Source organism: Mirounga angustirostris, unplaced genomic scaffold, assembly GCF_029215605.1.
Source record: "Mirounga angustirostris isolate CCGP_5_RB_7025 unplaced genomic scaffold, mMirAng1.0.hap1 SCAF_1, whole genome shotgun sequence".
In the NCBI taxonomy this organism is placed as follows: Eukaryota; Metazoa; Chordata; class Mammalia; order Carnivora; family Phocidae; genus Mirounga; species Mirounga angustirostris.
In genome coordinates, this window is record NW_026991709.1 from 117,968,888 (window position 1) to 117,993,487 (window position 24,600).

Genomic DNA, 24,600 nt, shown 5'->3' on the forward strand with positions numbered 1-24,600 from the left:
AACCTAATGTTCAACTCACCAAAGAAGGATGCCATCTGCAAGTGATTTGAAAAGGCTGCCATCATTGGGATTCATGGGTAGGAGATGCTTACAATCAGGGTCATCCTCCAGGGCTTTGTTGATCCAGTTAACAAAAGCCACTTTTTCTTCCTCTGAAAACAGAAAATCTTAGTCAGCAAACCAAATTTCACAAATTTTACAAATGAATGGCATCTTAGACTTGATGAAATATCAGTCTTAGTGAATGAATCGATGACTGAAAGATCAAATTTAGATTGGCAGGTTACCTGCATAAGAATGCTGTGTGCCCTCACTGGAAATGGATGAAGTTCCTCCAATAGCAGTAATTCCTTCTCTCTTGTTAATTGTTTTGCGGAATGTCCTGCTGATGTCTTTGCTTTTTAACTCTTGCATCAGCTGGAATGGAATATAAGTAAAATTGAGCCTTGATCAGACAATCAAAAAACCTTGCAGTGTGAAGGATAATTGTTTAGACTTCTTTATTTATTTGGAATGACATCAAAATAAATCCCAATCAGGTATTCTCACCCTTATTGGTTGTGTACACAGATACCTCTCATATCATCTTACCCAGAGCACAAAATGTATAAACGTCTGCACCCCAAACACTAGAAGAAATTTTGTTATAATTAAGCTTAAATTGAATACTAAATTGAATACACTGAAATTCTCCTGTGCTTGCCACGGCCTTTTGTTGTGTCTTTTGAAAACTAAAGAATAACTAACTACATGATAAAGATTTTTAAATGCTTTAATGAAGATATTTGCCTGTCTGAACATTGCGAAGTTAAAATCAGTAAGTCAGATACTGTAGGAAATTAGAGAGGCTTGGAGAAATGCCCTCTCCCAATCACTCTCATGATTGGCTAGACTGAATTTAATCAGTACTCCAAGCAGCAGCCAGAGTGAGATTTTAAAAAATCTGAATCTGATCATGTCACTTCACACTCTCTTCTTCCTACATCACTGGCTTCCTATTGCTCTTATGATAAAAATGAAAATCCTACAAGATCCTGCATGACCTGACCCCAACTTACTTCCCTAGCTGCATTCCATTCCCTTACCATCTCGCCCTACCCACACTCAGCTTTTTTCCAAGTGCTTGAGAGTATCTACCATCCCTAAAGCCACACAGAGCCTCCACACAGGCTGTCACGTCCCCGGCCTCGCACATCATTCATTTTCCCCACTCAGCCCCTTAGATCTGTTTAACATCTTTCTTCGGATCTCAGCTCAGTCTTCATAGCTCCCAGGACACATTCCCTGAGTCCCTGGGTTCTCCGGCCTCACCACCAAGTCCTATTTCCATATGACACATACAGTCCTGGTGGCGGCATAGGAAGAAGTGCTCAGCCGGCAATGGCAATGTGGTCAAGTCATCTCTCTTGGCCCAAGAGTTTGAAATACATGATATTCAAGATTCAGTTCTACAAGCTATTTTTCTTCTGTTGGTTGAGTCATGTATTACTTTTCATCTTGTTCAGTTCCCTGAGCCTTGAGGTACTTTAGTAATGACAATGCTATCATAGCTAGCGCCAACATCTACCTGGTGGCATTTGCTGAAACTAAAGGTATAACTTATCACAAGGAAATAACCAGCTTCTAGAAGTATAGCTTCCATACCTTAGCTATGTCAGTCACAAAAAATATTCCATTTCTCAAGACCAAGTACTGAGACATTAAAACATTCTGTATATGAATAGTCAATAAGCACCAAACTCAACTCTATAGTTTTACTAGCACGTGAGCTATTACTGTCAAAACCTGACTTCTAACAATTTGAGAATGATTTTTCCCTTTCTTTTATGAATTATTTGTAGACACTATGTTGTTACCATCATCATCATCCTCATCACCATCATCACCATCATTACAAAGCAGTGCTTTTTTCTGGTCTCTGCAGCCAGATTTAACCAAAGAGAGCAATGACAGTACTAAAATTCTGCTCAAAGCTAAAAGATCAGTAACCAGGAGAGGATGGGATTACTTACTGACACAAACTCTTGAAAACTGATTTTGCCATCTTTGTTGTTGTCAGTAACTGCTATAATTTTCTCCACAATCTCGCGCACCTTGTATCCAGGCAGAGGAAGGCTCGCTTCCTTAAAAAGGTCCTGAAGTTCATAGTCACTAACATACCCACTGTTGTCAATATCTGTAAAGATAAATTATGAGCTGTCAAATATCATTCGCACTCTTCATTAGAGGTGTGCACCCAGAAGGCCTAGTGGGAGATTCACAGGCAGGTAGAACCTTTCAGGTTTGTTCCGCAAGTTGCAGTCACCTCTTCTCCTGTATCTGAACTGTACAAGGCAGTCTATACACTTTGTCAAAAAACTCATATTTAAATGGACTTTATCCACACAGATATAGGACTCCATGTGTATTTTAAGTACATAGTATGAACACTGCTCTGACAGATGAAAAACCCAGGCTTAGCACACAACTAAATTTCAAAGAACTAAACATGGACAAGTCTCAGATAGCGAGAAGAAACAGCAGCAATGGTCATGAGGGAATACCCACCCAGATTTTAACTCCTTCAGAGAATTTACAAAATGGATCTGCAGGTTCCACATTCTGTATAAAATATGTGCATCATATTTGTGTACTAAATACAATAAGGTAATTCTGTTATACATTTCACTTGGTGGCAGTTCTGTTTCATTTGTCAATAATTCATTGCTTCTTCATTATGTATTTATGATACCATTATGTAGGCTGAATCATGTTTGATGTCATTTTGACATTAAGTGTTCAAGAAATAATTTCACGCCTGTATTTGGACTTCTGAAAATAGGTTTCCAGGCATTTTCACATTATCACTGAGGTGCCCTTCCCTAGGTTTTCCCTGCAGATTAGATATCACTTCTTGACACAGAACAAAGGCAACACAAAACAGTCCTGCCCAGAGTTGGCAACAGAACTTTGGATTGTTTGGCTAGTTGCCTGGATCCACCTTGTTATATAGGCTTTCTTGGCTCATCTGCTAATAGTTGCTTTGTTTCCTCTATTTCACTTTTTCCTCTTGATGAAAGAGCCATCCTCACTATAACTCAATTAATGATAAAGACAGAAACTTTTCTTTTAAACTCTCATACACAAGTTTTAGAATTAACACTGTTTAGAATAATTAAAAGTTTCTCAACTAGAATCTACCAATAACTAAAATATTGCTATAATCTCAAAAGTCAGCTAGGAACCTTGATATTGCAATAATAATATTATTTTCTTTGAACTTAGAGCAAAATATCATTATTTAATACATCACAAGTTCAGAACTGTTTCCTATAATTCTGAAATAGGCAAATAAACTAGCTGGCTTACTTCTTTACCAGCACCGTGGCAGAGGGTATTTAAAAATAAACAAGATTGAGGGGTACCTGGGTGGCTCAGTTGGTTAAGTGTCCGACTCTTGATTCTGGCTCAGGTCATAATCTCTAGGTCATGAGACTGAGCCCCGAATCTGGCTCTTCGCTGAGCGTGGAGCTTGCTTAAGATGCTCTCTCTCCCTCTCCCTCTGTCCATCTCCCCCACCCTCACATGCAAGATTGAGAAAAGTTGTTTACCTGCTAACCGTCATGCTATACTAACAAAAATACTTAGGAGCTTGGAGTCTGAAGATGAATAGGTCTGTGTGCTTAAATCCCAGCTCCATCCCTATGGCCTCTGTGGTTTGGGTATGATGTGACAAGAAATAACAGATACCATTTAATAAGCACATATTCTGTGCCACATGAGTTGTTAAGAACTTACCTAGTGAAATCCTATAACAACCCTGAGGTAGTAGATAATATTATTCTAATTTTAAAGATGAGGAAATCAAGGCTTAGGTTAAATTATCATAAAGACTAGAGTTTAAAAAGAAATAAGACTTTCCTATAATTCAACAACATCAAAAACAAACAACTTATGATTAAAAAGTGGGCAGAAGAAATAGACACTGAACAGTCATAAATGAAGAGACACTTTTCCAAAGAAGTTATCCAACTGTCCAATATACATATGAAAAGATGCTCAACATCACAAAACATTAGGGAAATGCGGATCAAAACCACAATGAGATACCACTTCACACTCATGAGGATGGCTATTACAAAAAAAAATTTTTTTAACAGAAAATAGCAAGTGTTGACAAGGATTTGAAGAAATTGAAACCCTCATGCACTGCTGATGGGACTGTAAAATGTGCAGCCACCACAGAAAAGAGCATGATGGTTCCTCAAAAGATTAAACACAGAACTACCATATTATCCAGCAATACCACTTCTGAATATATACACAAAATAACTGAAAGCAGAAATGTGAACAGATATTTGTACACTCATGTTCACAGCAACATTATTCACAATAGCAAAAAGGTAGAAACAACTTAGGTGTCCTTTGACAGATGAATGGATAAACAAAATGTGATGTAGACATAAAACAGAATGTTATAAAAGATGAGGAGTTGGTATTTAATGGGTTTGGGAAGATGAAAAAGTTCTAGAGATAGTGGTATGGTTGCATAACAACATGACTATACGTAACACCACTGAACTGTATACTTAAAAGTTATTAAAATGGTAAGTTTTGTTACGCCTATTTTACCAAAATTTATAAAGAAATAAAAAAGAAAGAAGACAAATATTCTAACCTGCCATGTCTCCCTTGAGACCCAAAAAAACATCTCATGTAGTAAGGTTGGATGAGCATGTCCCTCTGCCCCTTAGAAAAGAGAAAACTGAGTTCATAAGTAGCAATTTATCTTGTCAGTAAAGCTAGTACGTATTGTGCTCGTGTTAGCACTGTCCTCACAGAGAGCAAATTATCCGGCTGTCAGATTTGTTCCATCGATGAATTATTTATTCAAAATATCATTAAATAAATATTGCAGGATTATATGTCCGTGAGTCATAAAGAGTAAAGCTACACAAAGAAAAGGGATTACTAATTCATTCACATTTCACTAAGACAGGTAGCACTTCTGTTCAAGCTACCGAACTGCACTATAAAATAAGAGCAATAGCAAACTCAGAGATAACATTTTTATTACTTCCTCTGTTTCAATGCTCAAAATGAGCAGACCAGTCCAATAATTGCCCAATTTGTGTCTTGAAGAGACTCTGGGCACTGCATACAATACTCCATGAAATTTATTATTAATAATAATCTTCTAGAAATCGTATCATATTCATGCAATGCTCTACTGACAAACATACCATCCTCAAAATAATGAAAAGATCAGAATTAAGGCCTTCACTATGAGCCTAATTCAGCCACCCTGTAGACTGTATTTGGAAGGTTTGAGTTACTCTGGGGATGGCTGTGCAGGGAGAGGTGGAAGGGCCCAGGGATTTGCACACCTCACTTTACTTCACAGCAATATTTGTAAGTTATGAGCTTCCTAGCAGCTTTACTTTTTTTTTTTTTTTTTTTTGGAGAGCTTTCTTTTTTAAACAAAAATCTTTTTTTTTTCCCCCCCATCGGTCTCTAAAATTCATTCTGCACTACATTTCATCTACATGAACTTTAGTGATTATTCACGAGGTTTGTGAGAAATCTAGGCACGGGACCAGCTGTGATCATTACATAACCTCCCTGGTCTACCATCTGACTGTTTCTCATGGACTGCTCTTCTGTACCAGAGGAGCCTACTGTGGGAGGGGCAGGGGTGGTGGTGTCACCGTCCCAGTGTCCTGTCACTGTGCTCACCTTTCACTTGCATGCTTTCGCAGACTAGAGCAAAAGACATTCTTTATATTCCTGTTTGCCACAGGTTTCCTAGGAACAAAGTACAGAAGAATCGCAATCCAACAGAGTATGAGGGGATGTTTTGGGAAGAAAAATACAAAGCTGTCAAATGATAATGTCATAAAGACAAAATACCATTCAGCTTTAAAAAGTGAAAGAAGAAAAATAGGATATGCAGCCTTTAAAAACAACCCCAACAGTTTTTAAAATTATGCATGAGGGAGAAGGAAATTAAGACATATGGCCTTTAAAAACAATATTCAGATTTTAAAATATTCTGCATGAAATAAAGTGTTATTGTTAGTGACAAACACATGAAGTCCGGAGTTCAGTTTATAAACAAGGAAGTGTTTCTATATTTTCTCTCTGTAATGAGGATATCATGTTAAGCATATGCAGTTACACTGTCATTCATTAACCTGCATTACTCTTGGCAAAGAAATTATCAAAGAATTCAAAGTCCAATTCTCCTAGAAATTTAAGCCAGTCTTAGTTTATCTTTCAGAAAGAAAGAAAGAATCCAGTGAAACCTAGATGGGGGCGGGGGGGAGGGGAAGGAGGGGGAATAAAGCTAGGGGTAAATGGGTGGTAGTAAAACCAATAAAAGTTATTGTTCCATTCCTGGAAGTCTGATATCGAGCAGAATAGCAATGTCGTATTTAGGTTTTCTCGAGCATACCTATTTTATTAAATGCTTCTTGTAGCTCTTCCAGTTCCTCCCGTGAAATGACAGTGGTACTCTTTTCCATCTTTGGAGAAAAGACTACCTTCAGGTCTTTATATCTAGAAAAAGTAAAGTTATAAAAAGAACATTAGCCCTTTGGAAACATTTATCTAAGCAATACAGAGTACACAGGCAGTACACTATCTAGAAGAAAACACCTGAGAGGTCTGGATGACAAGGAACAAAGAGGAACAGACCCCCCTGGGAACACCACTTCCCAGCTTAGGTGGGCCAGACAATAACAGAGTCAGGACAGGGAAGACACACCTATCTTCTACACCTTGTGCTTCTACAGGGCACAGACGTTTCTCAATAGCCTGTACAATTTTCATTTACATTTCACCCCACTATTTCAGTAAAATAAACATTTCGAGTTTGAGAGAAGTGTAGCATTTATAAATGTAAAGGAAGTGGTCAGAAAGTAAAATTTTAAGACATGACTAATGTCCAAAAAAGCAGCACATAATTTTTGAAATATAATTTATTCATTAAAATTTTTCACTGATCATTTAAAGATAACATACTAAGTTGTGTGAAGCCCTCGAAGAGTGTTATGGCTCATGTGTCACTTGTGATCTGTATACCAACTTGCTTAGGAATTTTTGGTGTTTTTTCAAAATGACAGATTTCTGAATCTTACAGTTATTCTGGGGCCTGGTTCTAATCAAAGTATAATTAAACCTTTGGGGTTTTGGGGGGGGTTTTAAATTTGTTTTTTAAAGATTTTATTTATTTATTTGACAGCAACATAGAGAGCACAAGTAGGCAGAGTGGCAGGGAGAGGGAGAAGCAGACTCCCCACTGAGCAAGGAGCCCAATGTGGGACTCGATTCCAGGATCCTGGGATTATAACCTGAGCCGAAGGCAGATGCTTAACCGACCAAGCCACTCAGGTGCCCCTAAATCTTTGGGTTTTAAAAAATATACCACTGCCCACTATTTTTTTTTTTTTTAGATTTTTATTTATTCATTTGAGAGAGAGCACAAGCAGGGGAAGAGGGAGAGGGAGAAGCAGACTCCCCGCTGAGCGGGGAGCCCCACGCGGGGCTCGATCCCAGGACCCTGAGATCATGACCCGAGCCGAAAGCAGACACTTAACGACTGAGCCACCCAGGCGCCCCCCACTGCCCACTATTTAATCCTACTCTGTTCAAAAAAAGAATCTTAAGAGCTCAAGTAATAGAGCTGATAAAGGGGTAAATGGAATTCATCTTACTCTCCAGATGCAGTTTCTTCCATCTTAGCATTAAATAATAAAATTTTATCGAATTCTCACTTTTAGAATGTTTCACTATAGTTTAAACTATAGGCATACTTATTTTGTGTTGAAAGAGATTAAACAGATCTTTTAGAATTTTTAAGCATAATCCCCTAGTTCTGCAAAATGCTAATTCTGTCACAGCTGGCTTTGAATCTCTGTGGTTTTGGTCATCCTGCATATCCTTCCCCATATTCAAAATGGTTTCTACCGCTTGCCTCAAGTTCTAAAAATAGTGATCCAAGGTTGCACCTGGGTGGTGGCTCAATTGGTTAAATAACTGCCTTAGGTTCAGGTCGTGATCCTGGGATCTCACTCTCACTTTCACTCTCAAATAAATAAATAAAATCCTTAAAAAAAACCCAAAACCACAATGATCCAACTTGCCCAACTGCAGTCCACAGAAAGGCTGCAAATTAATAGTCCTTGTGTTGACCTCATATTTGAAAGGGTAAATACACCTGGGGTTCTATTCTTTTTGCTCATGCTTATTTGAATTTATGTGATTAGTTAACTATATAAACTATTGTTATTTTCCCACAGACAAAACCAGCAGTTAAACTATTAAAAAACCAATTACCCATACAATATGTTTCTTATTTTTAAAGCTTTATTTTTTAAGTAATAAAGTTGCTTCAAGTCCTTTGGTATTTAAATGAAAGAAATAGAAAAATAAAGAGCTATCTTCAAGATACACTCTTAAGTGCTTGTTTCGCCAGCACTAAAATTGGAACCATACAGAGAAAATTAGTATGGCCACTGTACAAGGAACACACAGATTCATGAAGCATTCCATATTTTTTTTAAAAGAAAGATATAATCTTTTTTTTTTTAAAGATTTTATTTATTTACTTGACAGAGAGAGAGAGAACAAGCAGAGGGAGCAGCAGAGGGAGAGGGAGAAGCAGGCTTCCTGCTGAGCAGGGAGCCCGATGCGGGGCTCTATCCCAGGACCCTGAGATCATGACCTGAACCGAAGGCAGACGCCCAACCAACCAAGCCATCTAGGCGTCCAGAAAGATATACTCTTAAAAGAACAAAGCAAGGTGCAGAAGAGTAAATACGGTGGGGGGATAGGAAGCTATATCAGTTATATGGTTATAAAACATTTCCAGAAGGATACCAAAAAAAGGTAACAGTGACTGACACTCTAGGGGAAATGGGAGATTGGCTGCAGAGTGGGAAAGGGGCCTACTTTTCCTTATACATGTTTCCATTCATTTTTGTAGACTATAAGCCTGCCAAAACCAAAATAACTGAAAACAAGACAAGCAATTGTGATAAAACATTGGAAAAAATAAAATAAATACTAGTAGTCTGAAGGCACACATTATTGAATACTGATAATGCTAAGATTGATATGCACAGTATCTATATGTTACAATTTCAAATAAGAGCACCTATTTCCTTACAAAGCAAATACTATGATTAAAATAGTTAATTAAATGGGGCACCTGGGTGGCTCGGTCCATACAGCATGCAACCCTTTATTTCAGGGTTGTGGATTCAAGTAGAGATTACTTTGAAAATATATATATATTTTTTAAGATTTTATTTATTTATTTGACAGAGAGAGACACAGCGAGAGAGGGAACACAAGCAGGGGGAGTGGGAGAGGGAGAAGCAGGCTCCCCGCAGAGCAGGGAGCCCGATGCAGGACTCGATCCCAGGACCCTGGGATCATGACCTGAGCTGAAGGCAGTCACTTAACCAACTGAGCCACCCAGGCGCCCGAAAATTTATTTTTTTAAAACAGATTTTATTTATTTGAGACAGAGAGAGGGAGTGAGAGCACAAGCAGGGCAGAGGGAAAGGGGAGAAGCTGACTCCCTGCCGAGTAGGGAGCCTGACACGGGGCACTATCCCAGGACCCTGGGATCATGACCTGAGCTGAAGGCAGACACTTAATGGACTGGGCCACCCAGGTGCCCCAATATATACATTTTAAAAGACATCTGCCTCTGTAAAATTCTTTGTAAAGTTTTTTTGGGGGGGGGAATTCTAGCTAGATCAACTCATATTTATCAAGCACATAACTTGGCAGCCCTGAAACACTGTAGAATGCAGTTATTAGAATTCACTTTGTAATTTTAGAAATGAAGAACCCATCACTTAACCAGTATCCAACACCTGGCATTGAAGCATTCCTACCTGGATGCCTGAGACGGCTCAGAACAGCATAGTTTTTCAAAGTCAGTCCTGAAAAATGCAGCCTAGAGGGCAGCCAGGATCAGACCAGAGACCCACCAATGGGGCAGATTATGTTGAATTCTGTAGACAGATATACCTTCCCATAGATTTTGACGTGTACCATGTATTTCTTCAGTAATTCCAACACTGCTTTCCTCCTCTGCTTTTTTTTAGTCCATATAATTTAAAAAACTTTCTTTTACCAATTAAAGCCTTTTTTATCCCCTCCCCTAATCCTCAAGGGTATCCTTTAGAAGGATCCTTTAGAAGGATTAGACATTTAGAAACTTAAGTATATTCTAAGGATGAACTCAATTTAGATGAAATTTGATCTGATCTTTTATCCTTCCTCAAATTTCTAACCTTCCTGAACCTTTAAAAGCTTTACCAGAATTAGTCTAAGCAGCCATTTACGATTTACAGGATCTAAAACTCCAGGATCTAGAACAGTTTCAGAGAAAAGGCACTAGGAACAACCCTGAGACCAACCAGCTTCTGATGCCTTTCAATCAACTGTAAAGCTTCCAAATGTGAGGGACCAAAGCTGTTTACATGGGCACCTTTGGCTTCTTAGCTATTCTGTTTTCTTTCCTCCCACTGTGGCCCTAGCCCTGGTCACCTGATATTCTGAGTTCTTGAGGTAGCCACTGACCCACTGAGGCAGCCGTCCCCTAGCTAGTCTAGTCTATCCTCCAAAATTCCCTTCTTCCTTTACTTCCCCCTTCTCTAGTAATATAAAAAATAATGGCAAATATTTACTGAGGGCTTTCAATGGGCCCGGAACAATGCTAACCTCCTCACCCACAAGCTTACTATGTATTTATCTGTTCTACTGATGGAACAAGCATCCTCTCTTAAATGTAAATTAGAGGGCTGCAGAGATTACCTGCCTAAGGAAGGCAGACAAAATAAGGGATTCAAAATCAAATCTGTTTTAGTGCCTCCAAGCTCTTAAATTCTACGTGTAGTTAATTAACATCCCTATTCTCTGGCTGCAAGCATCACAGGTAGTTTTAAAGAAAAGTATGAGTGATTGATAAATCCTTACAGTGCTCAACAAATTTATATTTTAAGGGCATATTTATATTTTATTTTTTTAAAGATATACTTATTTATTCAGATAGAGAGTGTCCATGTGCGTGCAGAGAGGGAGGGGGAGAGGGAGAAACAGTCTTAAACAGACTCCACACTGAGTACAGAGCCTGACAGGGGCCTCGATCTCACGACCCTGAGATCACAACCTGAGCCAAAACCGAGAGTCCCATGCTTAACTGACTGCACAACCCAGGTAGCCTGTAGGGCAAATTTATATTTTAAAGCAAATGCGGTGTTTTCTTTAGAATAACGGATGAATACATTATTATTTAATCAATAGAATATACATCATTAAATAAATGAACCACATCTGTTTCTTAAAAACACAGTAACTGGAAAAAGCAAAGTACTAGAGGATACATAGAGTATATGTACCAATTATTGTTAAGTTCTAAAAACACAAAATATTGTATATGTTGTATTTCTTGTGTATGTTGCCAAACATAGGTGCTAAAACTTAAAAACATACAGGAATGACATACAAATTCAGAATATTGGTTGTCCTATGGAGAGGGAGGCAAGGGGCACAGCTGGGGGCTGAAGCTCAATCTATTACATTTTTTAAGAGAAATTTGAAGCAATTATGGCAATTTTTTTTTTTAAGATTTTATTTATTTGAGAGAGAGAGAGAAACAGCATGAGAGGGGAGAGGGTCAGAAGGAGAAGCAGGCCCCCCGCTGAGCTGGGAGCCCAATGCGGGACTCAATCCCAGGACTCTGGGCCGAAGGCAGTCGCTTAACCAACTGAGCCACCCAGGCACCCCTATGGCAAAATTTTTAACATCTGTTCAATCTGAGCATTAAGTATATGGATATTGGTTAAATTGTTCCTGTACTTTTCAGTATTTTTTGTTTTAAATATTTTATAATACAACTGTTTAACTTTTAAACTCAGACAGTAAAAAATAATAAGTAAATAAAATAATAGAGCTAACACAAGAATATGTTTTGAACAGGACAAAACTTCCCAAAGCCCCTCAGGATATGGGGAAAAATTTTTTTAAGTACTTCGATGTTGAACAATCAAATAGTTAATATTATTGTGGCAGAATAATTTATTGAAATATCAAATTGTGTTTATTTTCCACCTTCCCCCCTCCCCGGTCCCACTCCTCAACTAAAGTAATAACTACCTCTTGTTTTAGGAATGCTGGCAGCACAGAAAGCAAAACCAGCCTGGAATCTGTGGTTCCTTGAGTCCTTGGGTTGAAGTACAAACTTCCTTAGGGTTTACTTACGCTGGGTGTGCTGCGAATGGGGCAGGAGCAGTAGGCCATCTCTGAGAAGCCACTAGATGAGGAAGACAGAGAGACGGAGAAATTACCCCGGTGCAGAAGGAGGAAAGTCTGGGATGCCATCAAGGAAGACTGCAGCCATAAGGGTGGCAAAGAGAGGGACAGACAAGGTGCAGCAGAATCTCTGCCAAAGGGATACACAGGGTAAGCAATGGGTGCTTCCCAGGTCAACCTGAGGACTAATGGCCAAGGACAGAAGAGCTTCCTCCAAGCCTGTGGTCTGTTTAAGACCTCATACAGGGGCGCCTGGGTGGCTCAGTTCGTTGGGCGGCTGCCTTTGGCTCGGGTATGCATCCCGGAGTCCCTGGATCGAGTCCCGCATCAGGCTCCCTGCTCGGTGGGGAGTCTGCTTCTCCCTCTCTCACTCCCCCTGCCGTGTTCCCTCTCTCGCTGTGTCTCTGTCAAATAAATAAATAAAATCTTAAAAAAAAAAAATAAATGTGATATTTCTTTCATATCTGACTTTTATGGGAAAAGCCTTGATAGTGTTTCTCTGGAGAACTGCCTAGGATCAGAGGTTCCAGAGCACCGCAGTATCTCTGGGAGTGGCGACTTTATGGTATCCTCTATCCTCCTCCCCTTCTTCATAAACTATTCTCTTATCTACCACCACAACTCTCCTCTTTTCCCGTTATGTCCTATTTTTAGCTCCCAATTACAAGCTTAAAGAACACAAGGTCACTGGAATAAATCACTATGTGAAAAAATAAACAGCTAAGAAATATGAATTAATTAAAGGGTTTTCTTTTTAGTTTAAAGGAAACCTAGAGAAAACTTTCATTTTTCTGTATTTTCAGCAATCTCTTTTCTCAACCATATTTCACAATAGGGAGTGGCATCACTCATTTTCCAAAAAGCAAACATTCACATTCCATATCAGCCTGTTACTTTATCAGATTTTCTCTAGTTAATTGGACTGTCTACAGATTCCCTAATATAAATATGAACTGGGAGACCACTGACTTTGTTAAATGTTAGACTCCTACTCTACATACCAGACTGACCCCTCTTTGGACAAAGCAACTATTAAATGGGGACAACATAACTCAGATTTCTCCTGAACATCCTTCTGCAAAGTGAAGTCAGAGGGGAGCTTGACCCACACCAGAATACCAGTGTAAAAGCATGTGGTGAGTCAACAAGTATTTTGAATTCAGAAATGGATTCAGACAAAAAAAAAAAAAAAAAAAAAAAAAAGATTATATAGAAGGACTTAGAATAACTTTCTCAAGGAAAGACACCTTATTGAAATGGAAGCTGTGGGCACCAAAACTGATCTTCACTACTTAGTGTATGGGATTTGGTCACCCAAGCACAGAGGTTCAAATGTTACTTGATTTGTGCAACTGAATGAATGGCTGTGAAGAGTTAGAGTTGCTCACTGAATGGTTAATCAGCATGTAGGAAAAAACCTGGTCTCTTCTCACAAGGCCTTACTCCAGACTTCTCTGCATCGACCATAACTCCAAACAGTGCCAACTCTGGAAACCCCAACACATAAAGCAAAAAAAGTGCAAAAAAAATCATTGCCCCTTTGTCAGCATGGCCACACTTAGTAATTTTTTAGTTGAGAAATAGGAAATTGCATTAAATGTATATATAAAAGATACAAAGTAGAGTTTACTGATCCAAGTTTAGGTCAAGAGTATCCATAGAAGACTGATTGGGACCATTCGGGATGTGAAAGAAAGGGGAAGACTTAGTCCCTAGTATCTTCCTGAAGCCTCAAGCTCTCTCTAAATTCAACATCAAGTGAATACAACTAACTTGTAAGCGGAGGAAATTACAGTCTATCAAGTGGGAATCAGTTCTTCTTGGGACCTGCTAACCAATGATGCCCCATGGGCCCAAGCTCGGCACCACTTCTACCCAGCAGCCCATGAAAATTTTTCCTGGTCCCTGAAGTCCGGGAGGAGGAAGGAGGCTCTTATAGCTGACTCCCTAGCCTTTACCCTTTTCCTGATGTGTCCAGGATGCCTGCCTGGTTCTGAAAGGGGAAGCTACTGCTGAGCTCCAGTGGGCTGTTGCCCACAGGAATCAGGCCAAAGGTTGCCAAATGTTCTGATTTTTAAAGAGAAACCAGAAACCCATATTTTTTTAAAAGATTTTATTTATTTATTTGAGAGAGAGCAAGCACAAGCAGGGGGAGAAGCAGAAGGAGAGAGAAAGGGAGAAGCAGTCTCTCCACTGAGCAGGGAGCCCGATGCAGGACTATTTCCCAGGCCCCCGGGATCACGACCTGAGAGCTGAAGGCAGACGTTTAACCAATTGAGCCACCCAGGCGCCCCAGAAATCCATATTTTTATGTGAAATTTTATTTTCAAATTTTGCATACAATTTGAATTCTTACAAAGCACCATGTGTGTCAGACTAGAACTCTGGTCTATTAATTCTGCTTCTACACCTCTCTAATTCCACATCACTTCACTTGGCCTTTCAAGGGAACTTGGAAACACTCTATGTTTCTCTAGAAACACTCCCATCAAATTAGCTCATTCTAAGGGCCAGACGAGAACATTTTATCTCTTAACATGTCAAAACCCAACCTCACTTATGCACCACTCACCACATCCCTGATCCCAGTAAGGGATATTTCCAAGTGACAGCTCCTCTGAGAGAAGAGGAGCCAGCAGGTCAGAAGACCACTAATCACAGATTCCTAGCTCAGGTAAGTGGATCTGCCTATTATCCCAGGATCTTTTCCTTCTCACTTATTATTTATATCCCCTCTACTCTCTCTCACTCCCACGCCCCCACTTTAGGACTTCTCTGGCTCTCTGAGAAAATTCAACACAGCAATGTTACCAAAGTTGCTATGCTATAATGTTTTAATATCATCAATACTTCAAGTATCATTTCCTGAACATGTTTCTTCTCCAGTAACTACTTCCCTTCTTCTGGTAACCGCACCAATTTTCGTTTTGGGGTTCCACTCATTCCATATAATCCATGCATAACATTTGAGTGAAGCTCTAGGTCCAAGCCAATCAGCACATCACATTCTCTGGCCAAAGGGATTTGGTTTAGGGACAGGCATATAAACCAGTTGGAGCCAGTGAGACATAAGAAAGCTTTTGTGGAACTTCCTGTAATAAGAGTCCCACAAACTCCCCTGGATCAGTTTTTCATGAAGAAGTAGAGCCAGAGCAGCTGCATGCATCTTGCCTCCAGGAGGGGAGGACCTGGGCGCTAAGAATGAAGCCAAAACCAACACAGTAGAAAGGAGAGCCAGTGGATGAAGAGAAAACGTGACCCGGCAGGGTTAAATGCAAAATCCCACTGTGCTAAAACCTTGACACTTTAGTTACTTGAAACAAATTTTTTTAAAGCCAGTTAAACTGGGTTTCTGTTGCTTGCAACAAAGAGTCCAAACTGATATACAGACATAGTTTACAAAAATAAAATAAAAGGACGGGGGTCAGTTCCTCAAATGACAGAAAATATTTGAACATTCTGAATTAGGAAAGAAAATTAATCATAATTATATTTTCTAAGTTTACATCTAAATAAGAAGCATTATTTTTGTCATAATTTTTCAGGTTTTTTGGGGGCAGGGTAGAGAGGGAGAGAATCTTAAGCAGTCTCCACACCCAGCACGGATCCCAACAAGGGGCTCAATCTCACGACCCTGACATCATGACCTGAGCTGAAATCTAGAGTCAGATGCTTAACCGACTGGGCCACACAGGCCCCCATTTTTAGTTTGTTTTTTTTGTTTTTTTTGAGTATGGTTGACACACAATGTTACATTAGTTTCAGATGTACAACATCATGACTCAACATCTCTATATGTTATGCTGTGCTCACCACAAGAGTAGCTACCATCTGTCACCATACAGTGCTATTATAGTATCATTGATTTTTGCCATAATTGGTATTTTAATACCACCACCACACCTAATCCCAGAAATTCAGTGCATCAGTGAAGCATAGAAGTCAGTTTATGGTTGCTCCCACAGCACTGAAGACTATATTCATAGCCTAAAGGCCTCTAGACTTATAGCTTCTTTGTACCTTTTTTCCCTTCTCTATTAGCCAGAAAGATCCTTCCCATTTCTCCTAACTCATTTCTTGTTAAATGGCAAACTGAGTAGTAATATATTATGAGGAATGGCAGGTCTTTCTGTTGTGAGGCAGAGCAGGCAATCTATCTGCAATAAGAAATATTCAGAGCCAACAAATCGTTAAAATCAGGAAATTACTAACGCATTGCAGATAGAGGGGAAAAAAAAAATTTTACCTAACACATGATAGTAAAAATAACAAACACCCAAGATGTTTGTAACTTTATCCAGTAGCTCACCAAAAGCAGGTCTCCCCAAGTATCAAAGTTCCTATAAGTTAGTTCAATTTTCAAAGGGGGGCTTGACCTAGACCTCCATGGGACCCTCAATAATTTGCTGTGTGGAACAATAATGTGCTTCCGAAGTACAAAGGGAATAAGAAAGATGTATGGCAGACAGGAATTCAGGAATGAATGAGGCTGAAAAAACAAAACTCCCTATCTAGTCTCTCTTTTTTTTTAGTTTATTTATTTATTTAGTTATTTTTAAGTAATCTCTACATGCAGTATGGGGCTCAAACTCATGAGATCAAGTCGCATGCTCTTCTGACTGCCCCAGCCAGGCACCCCTCCATCTAGTCTTTAATAGCATCTTTATACATGATTAGATATCTGATATAGTTATGGCTTCTCAAAGAAATTGGCCTGAAATAAACTTTAAGTAGGAATATTAGAAACAACAGGTTTATCAAATCTATTTGCTGCTTTTATTATTGTTTTGGCTTCCCAGTTTATAGTAATTCCATGAGATGTCACTATATTGCTATTCAAAATTATACAAGCTGCTTAATTATTCTCTATTTTTAAATTCTAGCGGAAGAAAACATTCCAAAAGATAATGTATTCCATAACAAAATTTTCTTTTTTTTTTTTTGGTTGTTATTCCTTTAAACTAGACTTCAATTTCCTTTATCAGATTATAGCCTCAGTAATTTTTAGCTATAAACCTATTGGTCTAGACTCTAATCCTTCCCTGTTAACAATTCTTCTTTCCCACTCTGCCCTTAGAAAGACCTCTTTCTCCCAAGGCTTCTTCCTGATTGTCCCTTAACTTTCCTTCATGTCATTTCCTGTCCTGAGAAACTCTATTCTCCCACATCCAATTTTTCACATGCCCTCCAAATGGAGGTCAAATTCCACCATGAATCTCCTCATTGGCCTCATTTTGTCTCAGCATATATTTACTGAGAACATCTAAGGTGCTAGGTGTTGTTCCAAGCTTTGGAGGCAATCTAATGGTGACTAACACACAGAATCAGCTCTAAAAGAATTTACAATCTAGTAAGGGAGTCAATAAACCACAGATTACAGCAATGGCAAACACATGAGACTCCCTCACCCACTGCAAATGAAATTCACTAATTCCAGCTCTTTCCCACAGGGCCTTGAGTTGCCTCTGGGTCCCCTTCCCAACATGGCCCCTGACAGAGCCCCTACCGAAGAGTCAGCCCTCAAAATGAACTAGGATGCCGCCTCCAGAACTATAATGCAAGCTAGAATGAAATCAGTAGGAAAGGAAGAATCTTCTGCCTGCTTCCAGTCTTCCAAGAAGACTTTACAGAGGAGGTACTATTTGAGCTGGGCCTTGAAAAATGAATAGTCAGAGAAAGATGCAAATCCCAGCTAAGGGAGAAAATTCTTAGTGATCTCCCCAGAGAGTACTCACTCTGACAAAATGGAGTTGTTTTCTAAGTATCTGTATTGAATAACAAACAGTACCTTATCTAATTTTTAAGTTTTTTGAGAGCAATGGAATATCTTGTATTTCTTCTGTAATTAAAAATATCATGGTGATAAGATGATGCAATACAACATAAATACTCAAAAACTCCACTTTTAACCTCTTGGTGACAATAATGATGAGTGATCTTATTCAAAAGATGTCACTCCTCTGAAAGCCTTTTTTAAAAAATAACTTTAATATCTTTAGTAATTGTTTCTAAATCCTTCCACAAAAGAGCATTATAGTTCTCCAGTTTATTGCAAATGTCTTTCTTTTTTTAAAATCAGCCCTAATGTTGAGGCTATAATACAAATTTTTAGTTACTGGCACACATAAAGCACAATGAAGAATATCTTCTTTAAATAAAACGAGTTTGTGTTTTTGCCTACTGGTAAGTTCAACTTCTGACATGAAAAATAACCCCTGCCATCTCCAAAGATGCCTGCCTGCTATACCTTCTATTTGGAGCAGGCCGATCCTGGCCAGCCTAAAGACTCTTCCTTTTTCCATTCAAATAGGTCAACAATTCACTCCTTATGCACCTCAGAAAACAAGTGATCTCACTGTAAGCCATACTCTCTAAAAAGGAATTTTCTGTGATTTCCAAGACTCGTAGCTTCATCTGTATCCCCTTACATACTGACAATGGACACATTTAATCTGCCTACTTGGTATTTGTGCCCATTAAGGTATTTTCATTGTAAGCAACCAAAACTGATTCTGGCAAAATTTGCCAAAAAAGGAACACACTGGAACACGCTGGCTCAAAGAGTCAGGGAGGACTGAACAAGCAGGCTCTGGAAGGACAGGCGCCAGGCAGTTCCAAGGAGCTTCACAGTGGAAACTTCTAGAGCTTTTAGAGCTCTGTCTCCAGATGCTTCAACCACCACCAGCTGTGGATGACAGTCTAATCCCCAGGATGTTAGTCTGATTGGCAGAACTCAGGCCACATACCCAACCCTGTGGTTCAGGGGATACCAAGAAGACCGACAGCTATAGAGAATCTCTTTGTCCTAGGTTCATTTGCCTTCTGCCTTCTCTATGTTTGCATGAAGCAAAACCAAGGCTTAAATTGACTCCCAAGCAAATGCAAGCATGCCATTAATAGTTTTGTCCTCAACTGAACTCATCCCACCCAGTTAAGAACACCTGAAGGTCATAGAAACAGGACTCATAAAATCACCTCCAAACTCTCCATCCAAAGAAATCACAAAACACAGCACTCATACACAACAGCAGTCCAAAAGGCAAGGGAGACTTCGCTTACCTCTCTGACAGTAATAAACATTCATGGGTGCTCACCACAGGCCAAGCACTGTTCTAAGTAGTACATATATTGTCTCAATCTACACAGAAACTCCCTGAGGCTGGTAATACTACAATTCTCATTTTACAACAAAGAAATTGAGGCCCAAGGCTTCACAATAAGTGGCAGAGCTGGGATCCATGCCCAGGGAGTTTTCCAAGTCCAGACCCTTAATTATACTTCATAGTGGTGGTCTCCATACATCCCCTTCCACTCCTCTATCTCAAATTATACACCCTGTGACGATTGCCTATTAGAAGCTGCCCTAGAACCTGGCTTTCCAGCATACAGTTAGGGTGAAGTGCGGATAGTTAATAAAGAGGGTCAGAGACAGATCAGTTAATAAAGAGGGTCAGAGTTGCTTTTTGCAGGTTGTAAAATAAAGTGCCTCAGAGTTTCAACTCCTGAAAACGCCGTTTTAATTTATCTATGTGTGATCTGTCTTACTAGAAACTCAGAGAATGAATGGAAGGATTTCAATGAGCTTTGTGAGAACTATATGAATTCTTTTACATTACCTTTTTTTCTGTCTCTACAAAAGTACCTTGCTCCTATTTTCTATGTATTATTTAGTCACTGGAAATTATACATTAGAGAGGTAACTTCCCAGACTGTAACTATCTATATTGCCACATATTTCATTCAGAATAAATGCCTCAACACAAACACCAAAGAGCTGTCAGAGAACAGGAAGCGGTGAGTCACTTCCAGGGGCTCTGGAATAATCTGGGCATTACTTCCTAGTTTATAATCCTTTCCCCCCATTTCCACCCAAGAACTTTCATGTATATGATTCACAGCAATACAGACATTCTTGTCCAACTTGTGTCCAAGTGAGCAGAGGAGTCCTATCCAGGGTGTTTCCTGGTCAGGGTTTGAACTTTAACCTCCAAAGCACACATTGGTTTAAATTTGAAATGTCTCACTTTGTACATAAATTAAAACAGTGTTTTTAGGAGTTGAAACCCTGAGGCACTTTATTTTACAACCTGTAGAAATCAACTCTGACCCTCTTTATTAACTGACAAAGGAAGAAGGAATTATCATATATATGTGTGTGTGTTTTCAATGACCCATAAAATCCTAAATTTCTATCAATTATGGATAAAAATCATTAGTACCAAAAAATTATATTTTCCAACAAATGCAAAGGACGCCATATTACAAAGAATCACCACTATCACCACAGTTTTCTTAAAGAGTACAATAGTTAAAAGAATGATAAAACCATAGACTTGTTAATAGCCTGCATGCTACCACAGAAGGATTCTACTAGCCAAACATAACAGGTCAGAGACGTTCCTACTCACAGGAGAGGGACACCTCCACAGTGCAACTAGACATCTGCCCAAGCACTATGAGGTATCTGCACCTCTTGCTGTGGAGAATGGAAGGAGGCAGTGCCCACCACCAGCTCTGGAAATTCCCTCACACCAGACTCTTGGCATTAGAAAAATTAAATAGCACTTTATATTTATCAAGTATTTTATACTTTCCAAGCATCCATTTTACCTCTTTAACCCCTTATTAGACATAGGTCTCCCAACAAAGAAACTGAGACCCAGTGAAGTTTAAAGATTTATCACATTTATAAAATCAGTCCACACTTCTCCAGAGATGACAGACCGGGCATCTAGACAGGAGTAAAATGCTGTGCTCAGAGTTCTAGAACAAATCTTTGACAATGCTGGGTAAGAGTATTTACATCAAAAAAGGACTCAGAGTAAACACCACTAAAGACAAATACAGTTAAAATTAAGACACACTGGCATTAATGTTTATATGCCCCGGGTTGTATAGCTTTAGAAACAAAGGAAGAAATTAACAAGAGCACAACTACTGTAGGAGATGTTAACTGCTGATAGTTTAATGAGTCAAAAGCAAACAAGGATACAGAAAATCTGAATAATAAATTGTAAAGCTATAAAATTTTCTACAACTCTCAAATTATAATCCTTATTTTCCTGAATTAAATCAAAGTTAGCTCAAAGGCCTACTCAATATGATCACTTGAGAAGACCAACACTAGTTGTTAGATAAATCCCTCTCCATTCTCTGAGCTATACCAGGACTCCAGAGCTTATAGGAGAACAGGAAAAATGGGGAAGACACTTTCTGACACCACCACCTTCTGGGCCCACGTCATCCATTCAAAAGCACTAGCATCCACACCCCCAATTATAAGCCTGGAAAGAGTGAACTTTCTTCTCAAAGTCGGTCCCAGTCATCGGAGACATCTCCTATGTATGCAGTCTCCCAAACCGTAAGCCTCAAAGTCATCTTGACTCCATTCCCCTCTCCCTACAAAAAAACCGTAACTTACCACCAAATCCTACCTCCAAATTCTGGAATACCCCCTCCTCTCCGTCTTCACTTGTCACTACCTTAGCCCAGCACTCTGGTGTCTTGTGAGGGCTACTTCAGCAGGTTCTGTTCTCCCTGACTCTTCCCATCCAGTACTTGGCTCTTACTCTGTGCCCATCAGCTTCAACCCATACCCTCAGACAGAGCCAACCTAGCAATGCATTTAATGAAAAATATTTTACTTAAGATTTTGTGGAGAGGTGGAGAAGAAAATTTACATTGCCCACCACTGGACAAAATTCAGCACATTTTCCTTTAATTACCCCCGTCTTTCCCCCAAACTCCTCTCTGGGATAGTGCCTCCTCCCTGCCACAATTCCCAGACCACCCTCTTTAGGTTTCAGCCTCCTGTTCTCCAGGGTATTTCTTTCCTTAACCTCCACCCCAACCACTTTTCTTATGTTGAGCAATTCAACTCTTTGCTCACCTTCTGCAGTTAACACTCTTTCACCCACTGCCCTGTCACCAAACACACTTTCCACCTAAGGATCCAACTTCCTTAGAAGACAGTAGGGGAATAGCAAATAACAAAAAAGGACAAGTTGGTAGCCACTCTGGCCCCATATGACTAAGAAAATTTTCTAGACTGAAAAATCACTGACCTACTGAAAACATCCTTTTAAAATGGCCACTAGGGGCGCCTGGGTGGCACAGTCCGTTAAGCCTCTGCCTCTTGGTTTTGGCTCAGGTCCTGAGTTCAGGGTCTTGAGATGGAGCCCCGCATCAGGCTCCATGCTCAGTGCAGTGTCTGCTTGAGATTCTATCTCCCTCTTCCTCTGCCCTTCCCGCTCATGCTCTCTCTCTAAAATAGATAAATAAATCTTTAAAAAAATAAAAATAAAACAGCCACTAAACCAAGTGGAAATTAAAATAATAATGAAATACCATTTTTTTTTTTTGCCCAGAAAATTAGCATCCATCCTTTTAAAGGATAAGAACCAGTTGGAGCAATAGTTCCAGGAAATATACAAACCCACTGTACTGGGTGCAAATTGAAACAAATTTTCTGCAGGATAATTTAGTCTCAAAGTCTCAAAAATGTTGATGAAGGAATTCCACTTGTAGGAATTATTCTACAGAAACAAGCTGAAATCAGTGGAGAGAGATTAGTATAAAGATGTTCATTTCATCATTACTTATAATAATGGAAAAACAAAACCTAAATTTCCAAAAATAGAGGATTTGCTTAATAAAATACAGTACACTCTTACAAAAGTCAGGTAGTCATTAAAAGTAATCTTCTCAAAGAATATGAGGACAAACTCACAATATATTATCAGGTTAAAATAAAGGGGATAACATGTGTAATATATTTCCAACTTTGTTTAAAGTATATATCTGCACAAGGAGTTGTTAGCCAAGATGATAGAGGCAATAGGTAAATTCCTCCACCTGTTTCAAACACATAGAAATGTTGGATAAGGGGCACCTGGGTGGCTCAGTTGGTCAAGTGTCTGACTCTTGAATTCAGCTCAGGTCATGATCTCAGGGTTGTGAAACTGAGCCCTGCATTGGGCTCTGTGCTGGGCATGGAGCCTACTTAAGATTCCCTTTCTTCCTCTCCCTCCGCCTCTCCCCCACCCTTTCCCTCTAAAAAAAAAAAAAAAAAAAAAAAAGTTGGATAAAATATAAATCTTTAAATGTTTTCAATATGTATCTAAGCCTAAGCAAGCAAAAGAAATCTCCTGGTACCAAAAATGAAGTGGGAAATCAAGTAAGAGCAGGTCCACATTCACATCTCAAGGGACAGGAGTTGAAACCTCAGGCTGTGAACAGAGCAGAAACCTGGAAGTGAACATACAGGTGGAAACTGGGAAGGGACCATCCTCTCTGTAAAGACGGATGCTCAACATAGACTCTACATAGAAAAAAGGTACCCATGAGAAATCAGAACCCCAAATCTGCCCCGCATGAGTGTGAGATCTGAATTTTACATTACCTTACTGCAGGAACCTAAGAAACCAATGAAACCATATGGATCTGGCAGGCAGAAGCAAAACCGCCCCATAGACACAACTCCACCACCTGGAGCATACATTGAACTCCACTAAAGAAAACAAAATGTCCTGAAGAAAACAAAATGTCCTCACAGACAAACATTACAAATCATATAAGAACCCATCACATGATGGAAGACAGTAAAAACTTCCAAACTGGAAATCATGAAAGAAACTTTAAAATAAGTATGCCTGAAATATTCAGAGATAAGGAATTCATTTATAAGTAAAAAACAGGACAGTTTTACTTTTTATTTATTTATTTTTAAAGATTTATTTATTTGAGAGAGAGTAAGCGGAAAGGAGGGGCAAAGGGAGAAGTAGACTCCCCACTGAGCAGGGACCCTGATGCAGGACTCGATCCCAGTACCCTGGGATCATGACCTGAGCCAAAGGCAAACGCTGACAAAGCCACCCAGGCACCCCAGGACATAATTTTTTAAAAAAATACATTTAAAAGTATTTTAAAAATGAACAGCAGAGGGGCACCTGGGTGGCTCAGTCGTTAAGCGTCTGCCTTCGGCTCAGATCATGATCCCAGGGTCCTGGGATCGAGCCCCACATCGGGCTCCCTGCTCCGCGGGAAGCCTGCTTCTCCCTCTCCCACTCCCCCTGCTTGTGTTCCCTCTCTCGCTGTCTTTGTGTCAAATAAATAAAATCTTAAATAAATAAATAAATAAATAAATAAATAAATAATTTTGAAAACTGGAGGAGATAAACTTTATGTTCTACTAGAATAAATCCAAGCTGGTATCTAACGGAATGCCCCTTTATCATGAGGTACCACTCCTGCCCGAACCACATGCTCTAGTCATACTGAGCACACCAACAG

At 39.4% G+C, this 24,600-nt stretch overlaps 1 protein-coding gene and 1 pseudogene across 2 annotated transcripts in view; one reads left to right on the top strand and one right to left on the bottom strand.

The window, feature by feature from the left end:
- Window positions 1–24,600, bottom strand: part of PLS1 (plastin 1) — a 110,472-nt gene that overhangs the window by 39,226 nt on the left and 46,646 nt on the right. For both annotated transcript variants that reach the window (XM_064586841.1, XM_064586846.1), the window contains exons 2-5: window positions 6,434–6,537; window positions 2,013–2,176; window positions 288–417; window positions 20–152 (exon numbers count right to left, since the gene is read on the bottom strand). In XM_064586841.1, coding sequence (XP_064442911.1) covers window positions 20–152; window positions 288–417; window positions 2,013–2,176; window positions 6,434–6,503 — 497 coding nt within the window. In that variant the 5' untranslated portion in view covers window positions 6,504–6,537. The remainder of the gene's footprint in view (window positions 1–19; window positions 153–287; window positions 418–2,012; window positions 2,177–6,433; window positions 6,538–24,600) is intronic.
- On the top strand, window positions 8,442–8,538 carry LOC123834990 (U6 spliceosomal RNA; annotated as a pseudogene).